The 15170-nt window shown below is 43.1% G+C and overlaps 1 protein-coding gene across 1 annotated transcript in view; it reads left to right on the top strand.

The window, feature by feature from the left end:
- Positions 1-10240: 10240 nt before the first annotated feature.
- The window catches only part of PPP4R3A (protein phosphatase 4 regulatory subunit 3A), a 42162-nt gene continuing 37232 nt past the window's right edge, over positions 10241-15170 (top strand). The window contains exon 1 of the mRNA XM_084522763.1: positions 10241-10986. Coding sequence (XP_084378889.1) covers positions 10845-10986 — 142 coding nt within the window. The 5' untranslated portion in view covers positions 10241-10844. The remainder of the gene's footprint in view (positions 10987-15170) is intronic.

Here is a 15170-nt window from a genome sequence, read left to right as displayed (position 1 = left end):
AGCAGAGGAGCTTCCCCAAGATTGATCCTCCCCAAAGAGCTCTCTTAGTAACACCTGGCTCTGGACTCTGCTCATGCACTTGGCCCTAGTATGCCCCTGCCTTTTTTCTTCCTTCCATGCTGTTGAATGGTTCATACGAGCAAAGTTATTTTTTCCAGAAATGATATATAGGAGGCTGGTGACAGAGGTTTGTACTTCCCCTTGCTTTTCTGCTTCTCCCTGGATTGTGATGGTTCCTTGGTGCAGGCAGTGGAGTTGGATCCCTCCAGTGATGGCCTTTTTGGATCCAAAGAGTCTTTTAGGAATTTGAAACACATGCAATTTTTCTTCTCTAGTGGAACATTTTTTCACAGAAAATTACTAAATTTTTAAAAGGTTAGAACTTTAGATGTAGAAATATTGCTGGAAACAAAGTGCAGAGTGTTTTTGTTTTGTTTTGTTTTTTAATCTAAAAAAAAAAAAATTGTTAGCCTGAGAATCTTTTTTTTTTTTTTTTTCAAATTTCACATTATTTGAAAAATACTAAGATTTCAATATTTTTCCTGATTAGAACTGAAATAAAATTCCAAAATCTTGAAATTTCCCGTGGGACTGAAATGGTCAGTTGTGACCTGGTTTCTGACCTGCAGCAAACATCATTATTTTGAAATACCCTATACAATGTAGGAAAAGTTTCACTGGTTTACTCATAGCTTCTTCTGTAAGGTCTAGTATCCAGAATTCAGTGAAGAAACTGAGCTAGAATCAGTTTTTATGGCCCTTCCACAGATTTCTGGACTTCATAAAAAGTGTGCTAGCAAGTCACCTTAAGCTGAATGCAGCTGTACCTGGCTGAGAAAATGTTTTCACTTTTTTTTTGTTGTTTGTTTTGTTTTTTTTTTGTTGTTGTTGTTTGTTTTTTTTTGTTTTGTTTTGTTTTAATTCTCTTTCTTGTGAAACTTCACTGTATATTCTTGTACAATCTCTCTCAGTCAGCAGCTTGCTCTGCTCATCCTTGGGGATTGTACTGGAGACAGGATTCCAAACAATCCCAAATACCTCTGCCAGTGGTAAATGTAATCTGTCACCTAACGGGAGATGGAGCTCAGTGCCTTCCAGGAAGCAGTTAGGGGAAGTGTTTTTTAAAAAATAAAATAATAATAAAAACCCTATTTCCCTATCTGTCTGTGAATCTCAAAAGCTATATTATGTTCATTTAATACGTTGGAGAAAAGAACAAAAAAAAAGTATTTTAAGTCATTTCTTTTTCCTAACTTTACAGGCATCAATGAAACATCAGACACTTTAAATACAAGACACTGCCTAGCTAAAATGCTCCAGACTACTGTATATAATCCACAATCTATGCATGTAACTTTTATAATTTCAAATCAGAATAACTATTATGAAGAGAAATAGGTATAAACCACACTTCTAGAACAAAATACCATTGATCTTTGAGCCTGTTTCATTTCAAAGTATCAGCTATTCCTGAGCTTTCCCATTGTCAACTATGTGATGAATTTCAGGTATCAAAAACAGACTCTGTCTTTCATAGTGTCATTGTGTTATTATAATTGAGTTTTATTTAAAAATAAGAATAATTGCATTCCAAATGAAAAACAAATAGTTTACATCAAAATCCTTACTTGTCCAAGTAAGCTTGAACTCTTCTGTTGAACAGTATCCTGATTGCGTATTTGGCCATTTACAGAATCCATTTTCCGTGAATAATGCATTGTAACTTTCTAAACATGGTAAGCTGACGCCATTTGGTTCAAATTTAAACCATCTAGATTGCACCTGCCAGTTAGACAGAAGTCTGGAACTCTGCTCTCATCTTTAGGGCCTGTCCTTGTTCTCGTGGTTTTACATATGCCTGATGTGCATGGGAGACCATCTGCACTGGCATTGCATGGTAATTTCAATTTAGTCTCTGGCCCTCTGACTACCTGCAGAGAAGTGTCTGCTAAAAGGTGCTGCTGGACTCTGACCCTTGTAACTCCACAGAGATTCCCATGCAAGGAGCCTTTATCAACATAGATTTGTTAAGACGTTGTTCATTGATAGAACACAGCCACAAAGTGCTTTAAAAAGGTCATTATCAATATCTTTGGGTTTTAGCTGGAAAATTACAACATGCAAAGATGCAAGCTGGAGGGTTTGTGATTTCATGATCTGATTTTTTTTTTTTTGGGGGGAAGCAGGAGGACGGAGGCAATTGGGGACCTGGGAGTTGGACTCAATGATCCTTATGGGTCCCTTCTACTTGGATATTCTATGATGATTCTGTGTTTTATTAAAAATAAAAAATGTAGATACAACCCTTAGCCCAAAATGTCTATAGTCAGAGAAAATACAAAAAAGGTAGATTAAGGAACTCAAATGTGTAATTCTAGCTCGGCTTTATTCACAAAATGTCATGTTACAGTAACACAATTGATACCTACTAAGTATCTTGTTGTTCCATCACAGAAATTGTTTACCTGTGATGACCATCCAGCTTGCAATCTCATTATTTTGTTCTGAAATATTGAAGCAGGATAAGATTTCTGCTCAGCTTTTTTTTTTCCAAAACAAAAAGACCATGTTCTTCTACCTCTGTGAGAACAATTTAAATTTGTATTAAAAATTCAAATCTTTGAAATTTTGATATGGAATTTTAGTAGTAACTGAATAACAGATATTTCAAATGTTTTCTGTTTCAGATTTATGTTGATAGTGCTCTGGTCCTTTTGGGGCAATATTTTACTAGTGTACCAACAGCTGTATCAATAGGGATCATTATCTTTGCAGCATTCCTGAGACAATTTTACAGTGAAAACATATATAACAAAGAAATATAAATTCAGTAGGAACAAAAAATTATCACCATTACAAACTTCAAATACTGCAACTGCTACTTCTGCCTAGTTGGAGAAGCCGTGCTTTCAAAATAAGTACAGAAATATACCCAAAAGAGAAATTATTTCTTTCCCTGCATGTATATTGAACCTCTTACGGATGCTTAATGTTATTTTAAAACCAGTTCCTGATTTGTTAAAGATGTGTTGCTAATCTTCTGAGGGCTTTATGTATGTAACTTTTCCATTAGTACTGAGTTATTATTTCCAAGTTGTTTTTGAAATCTCCAGAAGGTATGTGCTTACAAGATTTTTTATGCAGATTTCAGAAAATGTAAAGAATTCTCTTCTCACCTTAACTGTTTCTAGTCAGTACTAAACACAAGGTAGTAAACAGCTGGGACTGACATATAGTCTTAAGGTTTTTCTCATGATTATTGTCTCAGCTTCAGTCACTAATTTAAACTGTAAAATCACATAAGTAAATCCTGCCTGAATATTGTAGTTTCTAAAATTGCGGTAAACTGCAGTGGTGATTAATGAAAGGCTGTGCACTTCTAATTACACTGGCTACATCCACGCTGTCTTTGGTAGCAATGTCCAAGCACACAATTCAATTCCTAGTCCTATTGGCATGTATCAGGCAGTCACCCTACAGAGGCCTAGGGCCCTGCAGCGTGTATAACTGCATTTACACTTCAACAGTCATACACTGGGGTATGAAAGCTGCCATAGCCCCTTTGCACCTCACTGCTACAGACCTTACTAGCATGCTCACCATTCCCAACCTCCTTCCTGCTGCCCAGCGGCTGGTAATCCCCACATGCCAGTAATGCCTTTGCCTGTTAGTCACAGAAAGTCTCGGACTAAGAGTTCTGCTTTGAGGCTGCCTGTACCTTCTGCAAAGAGGCTGGCAGTAGGTGGGCACATTGGGCTAGTACGTTTGACTTCAGCATCCACATCACCTTGCAGCAGAGCATTCCATCACTTCTTCCAGTGAGGTATGAAGACCTCCTTTTGCTTGTTTTGAACATACTTGTTTTGCTTGCTTTAACATTCCTGGTTTGATCACCTGGACTTGTTGCTACTCAGGTCTTGTATTGGAGAAGACATTAAACACCTGACCCTTGCCTTTCTTCATGACCTTCAAGAAGTTACAGAAGTCTCCCACATCCTACCTCTGGCATGACCAGAAAGGAGCCAATGTGTACAGAAAATCAGGGAACTATGCTGGAAATGTACAATCAGGAGAACTTCAGTGTGACTACTGAGGCATGGCAAAACAATGTGGGTTGTTATTTCTAGGTTACAATATAAGCAAAAGTTCAATTTTTCCATTTTGTTAAATTAACAACACTTTTAGCTAGAGCAGAGATGCAATGCGAAGGCAGTGTGCATTTCCTGCCCTAAATGCCAGTCTGTTACCGCAGAGCTCATCCACAGACTACAGAGCCTGGGTGTCAGGTTCTCACCCCAGCTTGGTAGCTTCATATGCAAAATGGAAGATGCTAGAGCAGACTTAGATGATAGGTAAAGTAACCTTCCTGGTAAATGAATGTGCTCCCAGTCTGCCTGCTGTTCACATTACCTTGTTGCAACTTCCACAAGAATTGTTCATGCTCTGTGCAAGTCTTAATTATTTGCATTTTAAGGCCATCATTGTCACAAACACTGATGTGACTCATAACTTTAAAAAAAAAAACAACTCACATTTGAGTTGCCATCAATATAATGGTTGATTCTAAAACACTCCCTTCAAAAAGCTCAACTCAATTTCCTCTTTTTCTGAACTTTTTTTTTTTTTTTCATGTTTCTGACATTTTGTTACTTTTATGTGCAGAAGTATGGTTAGCTCCACCAGCTTTTGTCCAAGAAACTGAGCATAAATTCACAGTGGTCAAGTCCAGTTATCTCAGATGACTACAGTAATTAAAGTGTCAGTCTACTGAGACTCTGTATGTGTCTGGATGAGTGTTGATCCGTACACATCCATGTGCCTCGGTCTCTCTCTGGCTCTGACCATATCCCTTCTCCGCTCCTTTCTCCCTTTTTGCTCCAAATCCACCTATGTATCTCTTAGGTACATAAACTAGAAAAAACTTTTACTGTTCCTGCTCTCATTCCAGGATGAGCCTAAGGTAATGAGGAAGTAGTTTTAATAAGAGTATTGCATTACTTTTTTTTTTTCAGGTAATTAGGTAAATACATAACAATAAAACGGGTGTAGATTTTTCTCTGCTGGATTTCTGTTGGACTTTCAAAGCTTCTTGGAAACAAATCTGTGATGTGGATCTCATATTTCTGCTTCTCTATCCATCATTTTCTCAAAAGACCACAACTGTTGAGCCTAAGAGAAGCCTACTGTAGTCTGAGTTACAGATAAAGTACTGGAAATCTTGTACAAAAAAAAAAAAATAAAAAGATGGGGGATGGGGTGTGAGGGAGAGACAGAATATGTGGGAGCCAAAGTTAGGATTAGGAAGTCTGCCATATGAAAAAGAAAAAAATGAAAAGTGTGCCGTAACAGCTTACTAATGAGATTTAGAAAAACAGCCAACAGGCACCAAAACAAACACAAAAATAGAACAATGCACTGCATAGGAACAGCTATCCTAACTCAGATGTCTCAGAGTTCCCCCCTCTGAAAAAGGGGAATTTTCTCTATCAGATGAATAAATGACCCAGACATGCCCTCCACATCCAACAACTTCAGCAGTGCTTTGAAATTCTTCAGTCTTTGATGATGAGGCCTACATATTTAGATAAAGTGTAGCATTTCCAGAGAGGCATGTAGGAATTCAAAACAAATACAGCCTTTGCATGACTGTGCAGTTGCACAGAATTCTTACAAGGAAGCTCTGCTTGTGAGAACCAGGGCCTTTCCAGTGCTGGGAAAACTGAGATGTCAGTAGGGGTTGAAAGAGACGAGGCAACATTTCTGTTGAGGGGATTCATATGCACATGATGTAGGAGGAAGAGTCACTTATTTAATTGCTGACATACACAGGTTTGTGTTTGTGGTTCAGGCACAAAAACAGGGCTACTGCTTCTAGGGGATCTGTGACAGGATGTGAAAACTGAGCAGCGGCATCCGAGACATGATTCATACGGCGTGCTGCAAAACTCTGCGTACTGCAGGAATCCAAGATGTTGAAGTGAGCTAGTCCTGGATCTGCAAATAAACAGTTATTGGGAGTGGTCCTTTCTGTTCCTTCCCAGTTCCTTTCAAATCTTTTAGCAGTGAGGACACAGAATTACAGAACACATCATCAAATCTAGTGTTAGTCCTGACTTTATGTTCTTGTACAGCTTGCTAGCTTACAATATACTCAAAAAGTACTATATCTTAGAGACATGGAGTGATGTAAGATGTTCGTGTTGGGTTGCTTGTTCACTGTGCAGCCTAGCATCTTTCAGAGATGCCTTTCTATTTGTACCTGAAGGCGTGATCTTGTATTTGTGCCATTTAGAAAGTGAACATCAGAGTACAAACAAGATATGCCTAACTGACCATGGCTCATCCATCAGCAAATCAATCAATGCTGCTTCCAGCTCAGAGTTTTAAGGTAAAGTGTCACTGTTTTCCTTAAAAATGCAGTGATGATGGGGAGGTGTTTCATTAGCTCATAGATGTTTGTAAAGCTGGACAGGAGCGAGGAACGGCTGCCAGTAACGTTCCCAGCTGTCCCAAGCTAAGCTATTCTTCATCAGCTTCTCAACTTCTCCATTAGAGCCTTCAGTAGATGAACCTGTTTCTGACCACTCTGTCCTCTATAGTATTTACAACTCTTCCAGGCTCTGTGTCACAGTTTTTGTTCAAAGAGATTTTACATTGACTTGTTTTTTAATCGTTACTATAAATCCTAAATAACATCAGTTCTACTCTTGGTTTCTGCACAGCCGTTTACAATCATCTCCACTGACTGGTAATTCCTTTTGAGCCATGCCTGTCACCACACACCTGACCCATGCAGTGTGAGCTTTCTTGATAGAATATGGTGTCAGCTTTCCAGAAAAATATCTGAGAACTATCCAAGTATATTATACCTGCACCATTATCCTCAAGAGCAACTTTGTAATTTAACAAGAAACAAAACAAATTTGACAAGTCCTTTTTCAATAAAGCCACATCAGCTGCTACTGTTATATTCTCATCTCGTGATTCCTTGTTACGTCCTGTATCTGCATTTAGTGTCTGGTTAGTGTCAGATAAATTGATCCATTACTCACCTGTCGGAGTTGAATACTTATAGTCAGTTTTCACATCTTGCAGAATTTCTGCACTAATCAGAGCTTTATTAAAAATTAATACGGATACTTACTTCCTGAGATCCTATATGCAAACTCCTTTAGGACTCTCAAATTCAAGTTTTTTAGGACTCACATACTTTAAAGTGTTTCTAAGAAAAGCTGTTTAGTGCCCTTCTTAATAATGACAAGACACTTAATGATCTTCACATAATATAAATAATTACATATTTTTTCAACTATAGAATACATTTATTACCTGTATCTATCTAGATATATTGGCCTATCATACTGTTAATTTTAGAAAACTTGAGTTGTACCCAAAACTGTCAACCATTGATGTTCTCATCCATTTTTCTACGCTTTATAACTTGTAATGATTATTGCCTTTTTTCTACTTGTTGTACATCTTTATTTCAAACTGCTGTGTTCAGTTCCCTACAAAGCTAGAAATGCATTTTGCTGAATCTCCCTTCTTTCTTGATGACAATATCCTGACTTAAATGACTCAACTTCTTCTTTACTCCCCCTACTTTTATACAGTTTTTCTATGTAATTTGACTTCTTGCTCAGTCATTCATTTTCTGCAGTTTTTTGGGGAACAAGCCACAGTGTATGCCCTGGGAGCAAGACATAGTGTCTGTGTATGTTTATCTAAACAGTCAGGCAAGCCTAACTCTCACACTAGTAATTATTTTATCTTTACCAAAAGGAAGTCTGTTGTTACTTTCTCTAATAGGATTTTTTTTCTGGGGGGTGGTGGTGTGAGAAAATCATTAGCTATGATTTTTAGGAACTCTAATAATGCTTTATTACATAGCTTCAAGTTACATGTCTGAAGTTCCTCATAACAACAATGCAATTTTCATTGCCAAAATTACAAGCAGGTGTTGAAAATCATCTTGTTCTTTAATCTTTGCTGTGCAAGCCCTCGCTACTAAACCCTCTTAGGCTTCTTTCTTCATATATTTACCCATATTCATTTATTTTTATAAATAGGAGAAATTTAAAACTGTACTCAATCTTCCATTTCTTCATGTATTATTCAGTTCCTGGTGAGCCAAGACCCCTGCCAGGACAAGGTCCTTGAACCTGGGCAGCCTGGCCTTTTCTCAGTTACTGGTCTCTCACTATCCCCAAAGATATTTCCTTCTGGACACAAGCCTCTGGAACTGGAGAAGAGAAGGAATTGAGATATAACCTGACACACTTTTGCCTTATAAATCATGACCCTAAGAAAAACAAACTGTGTGTCTTTTTCTTTTGCATCTGCTTCCCAGAATGGGAAGATGCCCTCAACGCCTGGCCTTTCTTCTGGAATCACTCGGGTGGAAACATTTGGAGAAAATGAAACCCCTTGGCAAACATAATGAGAATTTGGTTAAAATCTGACAAATGGACACTATGGTTGAACTAGGCATTATTCAGACTGGCATGAAAACAATACAAGGACAATTAAAAGAAGCTAAGCCCAATTTCTTCATAAAGCAAACTATGCAAACTAAAGTCTGATGAAACTTATTTGCAATTCGCTGGAAAAAACAAACAAACAAAAACAAACAAACAAACAAAAACAAAAGAGCAGAATCAACCGCAGCAAACAGCGGCCTATGCTTAATCTGGTGGCCACCAGAGGGTACAATTTGTGAATTGTGCGTGAGTCCCAGGGAGGTTTCTCAAAGCAAGACCAGTGGTTTTGGATGTCCCGAAACCAGCCCTGAGGGTGCACCTGGGGGGCTCTGGCACAGCCCCTGCCCAGGGGCGCCCACCTAGGGGACGAGTGCCTTGCTGACAGCTTCCCTTCGCCATGGCCCCCGAACCCAGCTCCCACCCAGCGGGACCTTTCCAGAGCATTTACTACATCCCGAGGACACCGGGACACAGCCTGCCTCCAGCCACCTTGTGGGCCTCTGACCAATGTTCCTGAAGGCGTTTATGTTCTCAACCAGCCCCTATCCTTTAAAATCCATAACTTTTTATGCCTAAAAGCAATCCCAAATGGCACAATGTCCGTGCAGGTCAGGAAACGGGATGAATTCTTTCTGATGGGGCGAGGGGAATGGCAGGTGGAGGAAGGTGGAAAGCTGACGGAAGGATTCCTCACAGCACACAATTAGTTCAGGGCTGAGAGCTTGTAGCCTGCTCCTGGCTCCAACCAGCCCCGCTACAACTCACTCCGGTAAGCGAACATCACATAGCTTGGAAAATAAATCCACCTCGTTAGTGGGCAAACTGCAGCCACCTCCCATCCACGCAGCGCGCCCAGGCCACACTCTGCAACGGGCTCTGCAGTGGGTGCTGTGCCTGGTGTTTGTGCATGCTGCGGATTGCCACGCGTGTTCCCGGGGCAATGCCAGGCTGCTGGGGAGCTGGCGGCACAGGGGCAGAGGCCGGGCAGATCCCTGGCCCTACAGGGCCGACAGCCGCCGAGTGAACTCCTGGCTCACGCGGGTGTGGGGCAGCCAGCGATGGCAGGCAGGAAAAAAAAAAAAAAAAAATGTTTAAAAAAATGAAAAAATTGAAAAAATCAAGAATTAATACAAGCTTTTTCAGGCTCCGGGGGCGTTCAGCAGCACAAAGCTGCCCCGACACGAGGTCGTGCCGGGACCAAGGCGGCAGGTAAGGGGACACCGAGGCGTCCCCTGAGGTGGGACCCGGGGCCGCGTGTTTTTCCACGCGTGTACACACACACACACACACACACACTCACACACAGGCGGCACCCACCCACGGTTGGGCCGGACCCACGCGTGTCGGGGCGCGATCCCGTGGGGCTGCGGGACACGCGTGGGGCTGCGGGGACACGCGTGGGCCCCCCCCGGCCGGGCGCGGAGCCGCGTGTGCCGCGGCCCCTTTAAGAGGCGGCGGGCGGCCCGTGCCGCCGCTGGCTGGGAGACCCCGCGCCTGCCGTGAGAGGTGAAAGCAAGATGGCGGCCGCGCCGTGACTGAGGCGGGGACGGAGGCGCTGGGAGCCGGGCCGGGCTGGACGGGCCGCGCCGCGCCGCCACCGCCGCTCGCCCCCTCGGCAGGGCCGCGCCGAGCGCCTCGCTGCCGGCCGGGCCGCCGGGAGCAGCCACGCCGCGGGGAGCGCGGAGCAGCCGGGACCGAGCCGCCGCCGCCGCAGCTGCACCGGGAGGAGGAGGAGGAAGAGGAGGAGGAGGAGGAAGGAGAACATGGCGGCGGAGTCGGGCCGGGAGTGAAGCCGCCGCCCGCGCCGGGAGCCCATGGGGGAGCCGGGGCTGTGAGCGCGCCCGCCCGCTTCACCCCGGCAGCGCCCGCAGGCCGCGGGCAGAGCGGCGCCGGGCAGGGGCAGGAGCAGGAGCAGGAGCGGGAGGGCGGCTCCGCGGCGCCCCGCGCTGACGGCCGGACCCGCGGCGTGAGCGGCCGGCGGGCGGCCAGCGAGGGGCTGCGGGCCCGGGCGGCCCCCGCACAATAGCGCCGAGCTCCGCGCCCGGCCGCCCCGCAACCCCCGGGCCTCCGGGGCCTCCTCCGGGCTCCCCCCCACCCCCCTCCCCGCCTCGGCCGCCGCCTGCTGCCCGCCTTTTGTGCGGCCGTGCCCGGGCAGCTCCTCGCGGCGCCTCGCCCCCCGCCAGCACAGCGCCCGCCGGCCCCGCCGAGGATGAGGATCCCGTGGGAGCGCTGAAGGGGAGCGAGAAGAGCTCGCCTGGCGTGCCCCTGAGGGGCTCCCGCCGCCGCCTTCCTGCCCCATCCCCTCGGTCCCCTGCGCCTCCAGCCCGTGCGAGCCCCAGGGGTGGCAGCGGAGCGGGCGGCAGGATGACTGACACCCGGCGCAGGGTGAAGGTGTACACGCTGAACGAGGACCGCCAGTGGGACGACCGAGGCACGGGGCATGTGTCCTCCTGCTACGTGGAGAGGCTGAAGGGCATGTCCCTGCTCGTCAGGGCGGAGAGCGATGGTGAGTGTGGGTCTGGAGGTACGCTCTGCCCTCAGAAAGGGGAGTGGGGTTCGCTTTGTGCGTTTCTCGCCTTCGTGTTTTGCTGCGCAATTCGAATGCGGTTCCTAAAGGTGAGTGGGCACCGGGCACAGTTCATTCTTGTTAGGCCAAGTGGAAGAAATGGAAGGTTGCCATCGAGTGCAGGCGTAGTAGGCACTTAGTTCATAGTGAACATGCAGTGTTTCATCCAAACACAACCAGGTCTCGTAAGGGATTGCACGCCCAGCGATCCATCTCTAGGTGCCCAGTGTACGCCTGTCTCAGAACTGGTTGTTGTGATGTATCTGTCCTTAGAGGTTTCTGGAAATGTGCCCCTCATGAGAAGAGGTGCTCAAAACTTAGATCATAGTTTTTAGAGTAAATTTTTAAAAGGTCAGTGGGTGGTCAATATCCATTTTTTCCCCTCTCTTTTGCTCTCTGTCTATCCTTTCCCCCCAGAATTATGCAGGCCATGCTAACAGCTATCAACAGTTATCAAAGTGCAGTTGTAGTAGAAAAGACAATGGACTGAATGGCATTTTCAGAAATGTGTGTTGTTGGTTTTTTTTGTTTTTTTTTGAAATGAAATACTATTTCTCAGTTCTTCAGCAGTTCTAGGTCTCCCTGTAAGTAAAATTAAAATGATGCAGTATTAACTATCCTCACATTTTCTGACCAAACTTACTGCAGGTTAAGTGGTAGTATCTTGTCCTGTAGTTACATGTTTGGACTAGTCTGGTTTATTGGTTGAGTGAGTTCATGACTTCTGTGATCAGAATAGATTTTTAATTGTAGATCTTGCAATATCTAACATACTATTTTGCTAGTAATGTTGTCAGGGTATGCCCTGGTACTTCATTACATGTGTAGGTACTGTATCTAGTGAATTGTCTATGAAGTTATGGCTTGTGACTTGCAACAGACATCTTATTTTTCTTTGTTTGTCTTTTTCATTGTAGAAACTAGGATGAAAAGCAACTTGAGAATCATTAATTCTCACTGTTTGAGAAAGTTCTGACAAACTACCATAATCTCTACAGCAAACAGATCATAAGCTGACACAGAGGAACCAAGCTTGAATCTAAGCAGGATTTTGATATTTGAGCTTCTGATTAAGCTTGAGTCTCAGGGTTTTTTAGTTTCTTAATTATACTTTAAAAACTTAAATTGATACTTGATTTTATTTATTTCTTTTATACTGAAGAAGCTGCCTTCTTAGTTTGGCCAGCTTTCCAGTGTAACAGAAAGCATTCAAAATGGAAATGAATTTAGTTTAATTTGAACGTGAATGATCAAGGTAAAAAGAAAATCGCCACAACTTCTAGGCTAATCTTGTGTTACTGTGTATTTGGTTGTAGATACAGTGCTGTCCAAACAGCTGCTATGCTGAGGAGCCGCTGTTAGCAAATGTTTAAAAACTGTCACGTGTTACACACTAATCATTTTCCTGATTTTTTTTTTTATTTTTTGGTTCTTGGAAAAGAAAGCAAAAGAACTGCAGTTCACAGCCTGCTTGTGAAGAAATGGTCCATTCAAACCAAAATCTCTTTATTTGCTTTCAGTGGGATATGTGTGCCTAAGACTGATTTGAACCTGGATAGGGCGGCTGTTGCCAGCTTATTTGTTGTAAATGAACATCTGTAGGATGGAAACTACAAGTTGGCATAAATGATCCCAAACCAAACATGAAGTCATTACCTTGTGTAGCATAGCTAAGCTACTCCAACCAGAGCAGTGTGCGTGCACTTACTAATTGCACCTAGTGCACAGAAATACATTTAACAGGACAAACACTTCAGACTTCTCTCAAATATCATACATACTCTTCAAGAGTAGTAAATAATGTACAGAGTTTAAGTTCTTAATTTAGTAGGTAGTATCAGTCCTGCCTGGGTAAATGCATACACTATTAATAGGCTAGGTTTCTCCCTAACTTGCTTGTTGTTTAAACGCCTCATAAAACTTGATTTATGTTTGTTTACTGTATAAGTTATTTCTAGATCAATTTTGAAAGTTAAAGGCAGTCATTTTTTAAAAGTGAGCAAACTGTTTGGGAGAAGGTGTTGCCAGAACCTAAAACACGTGGCTTTAGGTACCGTGCAATTTCTGTGCTCCCTCACATGTGCTTTTTTTTTTTTTTTTTTTTTAAACTTAATGAAGTCGATTGTGACTTTTGGTTTTGAGTTAGCAAGGACATGCAAGTGCTAGCAACCTGACCTATATACCAGTTGCCTCCATGGTTCCATTTCGTTCTTGTATTGTCTCTGTCAGCTCCTCCTCTTTCCACAATGAAACTTCTTCCTTCCTCCTTTTATAAACCAGCTTTTCCTAGTGTTTGAACCGAGATTCATCCTGTGCACGTTGGCTCCTTCTCACTGACTTACTCCAGGAAGCTGGCTGAAAACCTCGGGATCTGACTGAAGTTGAGAGCTGCGTTTCCTGAGTGGGGGCTGTTGGTAGCGGTTCCCTCCCTGCCTTGGAAATGCCCTCGCCTGTTCGGGGGCCGGGTCAGTTCCTCCCAGAGCAGCGGCGCTGAGTGCCTTGGCCTTCCTGTGCAGGCCAGCACAGAGCGTGGCCTTTCCGTGGTGCATCTGGGAGTTGCTGCGGCTCCGTGGCTGCTTTACAAACCGTTGAGATTTTATGGCAGGGTCAGAGTGTTTAGATAAGGGAGCTGGAATCATTATGGCAAGTCCAAGGTAAGCTATCACACTGAACTGGAGCAATAAACAGACTGCACTCTTACTCAGTTCTTATCTACCGGGGTGTTTGCTGTTGTTGTTTTTAACACAGGCTTAGAGGAATTTTGAGCAGATGAGTGACTCTATTGCTGAGATGTCTTTAGAGCTCCCAGGCACTAAACACTGGGAGTTATCGCAGACAATTTGGAGTGATCTTTTATCATAGAGAAGTAGTTTCAGCTCTTTTCAGATCAGATGCGTTATGCTTTGAAAAAGAGGGACTTGCCTTTTTTACCCCACTTGATATTTTTGTTTAGACCTTGAAAAGTTTCTACGAATGTGATGCCTAGCTGCAGTGTGTTCCACTTGTTGGAGTGCAGTACTGCAATAGTAATTCAATCTTTTATTTACAAATGGTCAACTTCCATGTGAATTTCTGTGTAATCAGAAGCCCTGGGTTTCCGACCAGTTTCTCATATGGTATTTCAGACTGCTATTGCCTATCTAGTTCTTAAAATGTCTGTGTGCTTCTAGATACTCACTGCCTGGTTTCAGATCACTTTTTTGTTTTTGTTCTGAGCCCAGATGACTGAAGTGGCCCTTAAAATTAATGTCTCTGTTCAGCTAACTTAGGATGCTTCAAAGGCTTAAACTTTTAAGAAATGCTTACCAGTCCTGTCACCAAGCTCTTTGACGAGGCAGAATAACCTCCCCTATTGGAGGCCATGTTGCCCAGCTATCTTTTAGGTACTATCTAGTCACTTTCCTTTTTCACAGACTCGAAGGCTTAAATTTTGTTTATTATTGCTAAGGAAAGCAACACAGAAGTTAGTAATACTTGGCCAGGAACATCTTACATCTTTCATGGGTGTTTTTCTTTTGTTTTGTTTTTCCTTGTTATTAACTTTTTAAAAAGTGAAGGTAGTTCTTATTAAAAAAAAATGAGTTTTGGTGCCTTCCTACCGACACCTGCAACTGACATCTAGTAGAGAAGATGTATAGAGCTATTTATTCCTAGAAGGATGATTTGAAGTTATGAAATTGAATTGTAAAAGGTCTCTTTTGAGATTCTTTGAGCTTTTAGGGAAGCATGTACTTTAGCTTAATGCACTCCAGTCACCTTTTGTTTACGAATGAGATCTTACTTCCATTTTAGATGAAACAATAAATATCAGAAACTTTGTTTCTCTTCCTTCTTTCCCCCACCTCCAGTGTTTGGGTTTCACCCTTCAGAAATCTGCTAGGCTGAGGAGTTGTCTGTTGAGAGTGCAGAGCCTGTTCTCAGACCTCTGTTTGACCTGTTTCCAAGGTTTCTGTGGACTGCTGTGTTGTGATTCAGCAGCAATAGAACTGCTTACAGAACTTAAACCTCTGCTGCTTAAAAAAAAAATCATAAACTGAAAATTTAAATTAAACATAAGGAAGTTTTATTTTGGGGGGAGATGAGTGACAGTACTTCTTCTCCTTTTGAAGCTGGAGCCACATAAG

This window comes from Aythya ferina, assembly GCF_964211825.1.
Source record: "Aythya ferina genome assembly, chromosome: 5".
NCBI lineage: Eukaryota > Metazoa > Chordata > Aves > Anseriformes > Anatidae > Aythya > Aythya ferina.
This window is presented reverse-complemented; position numbering and strand designations above follow the sequence as displayed.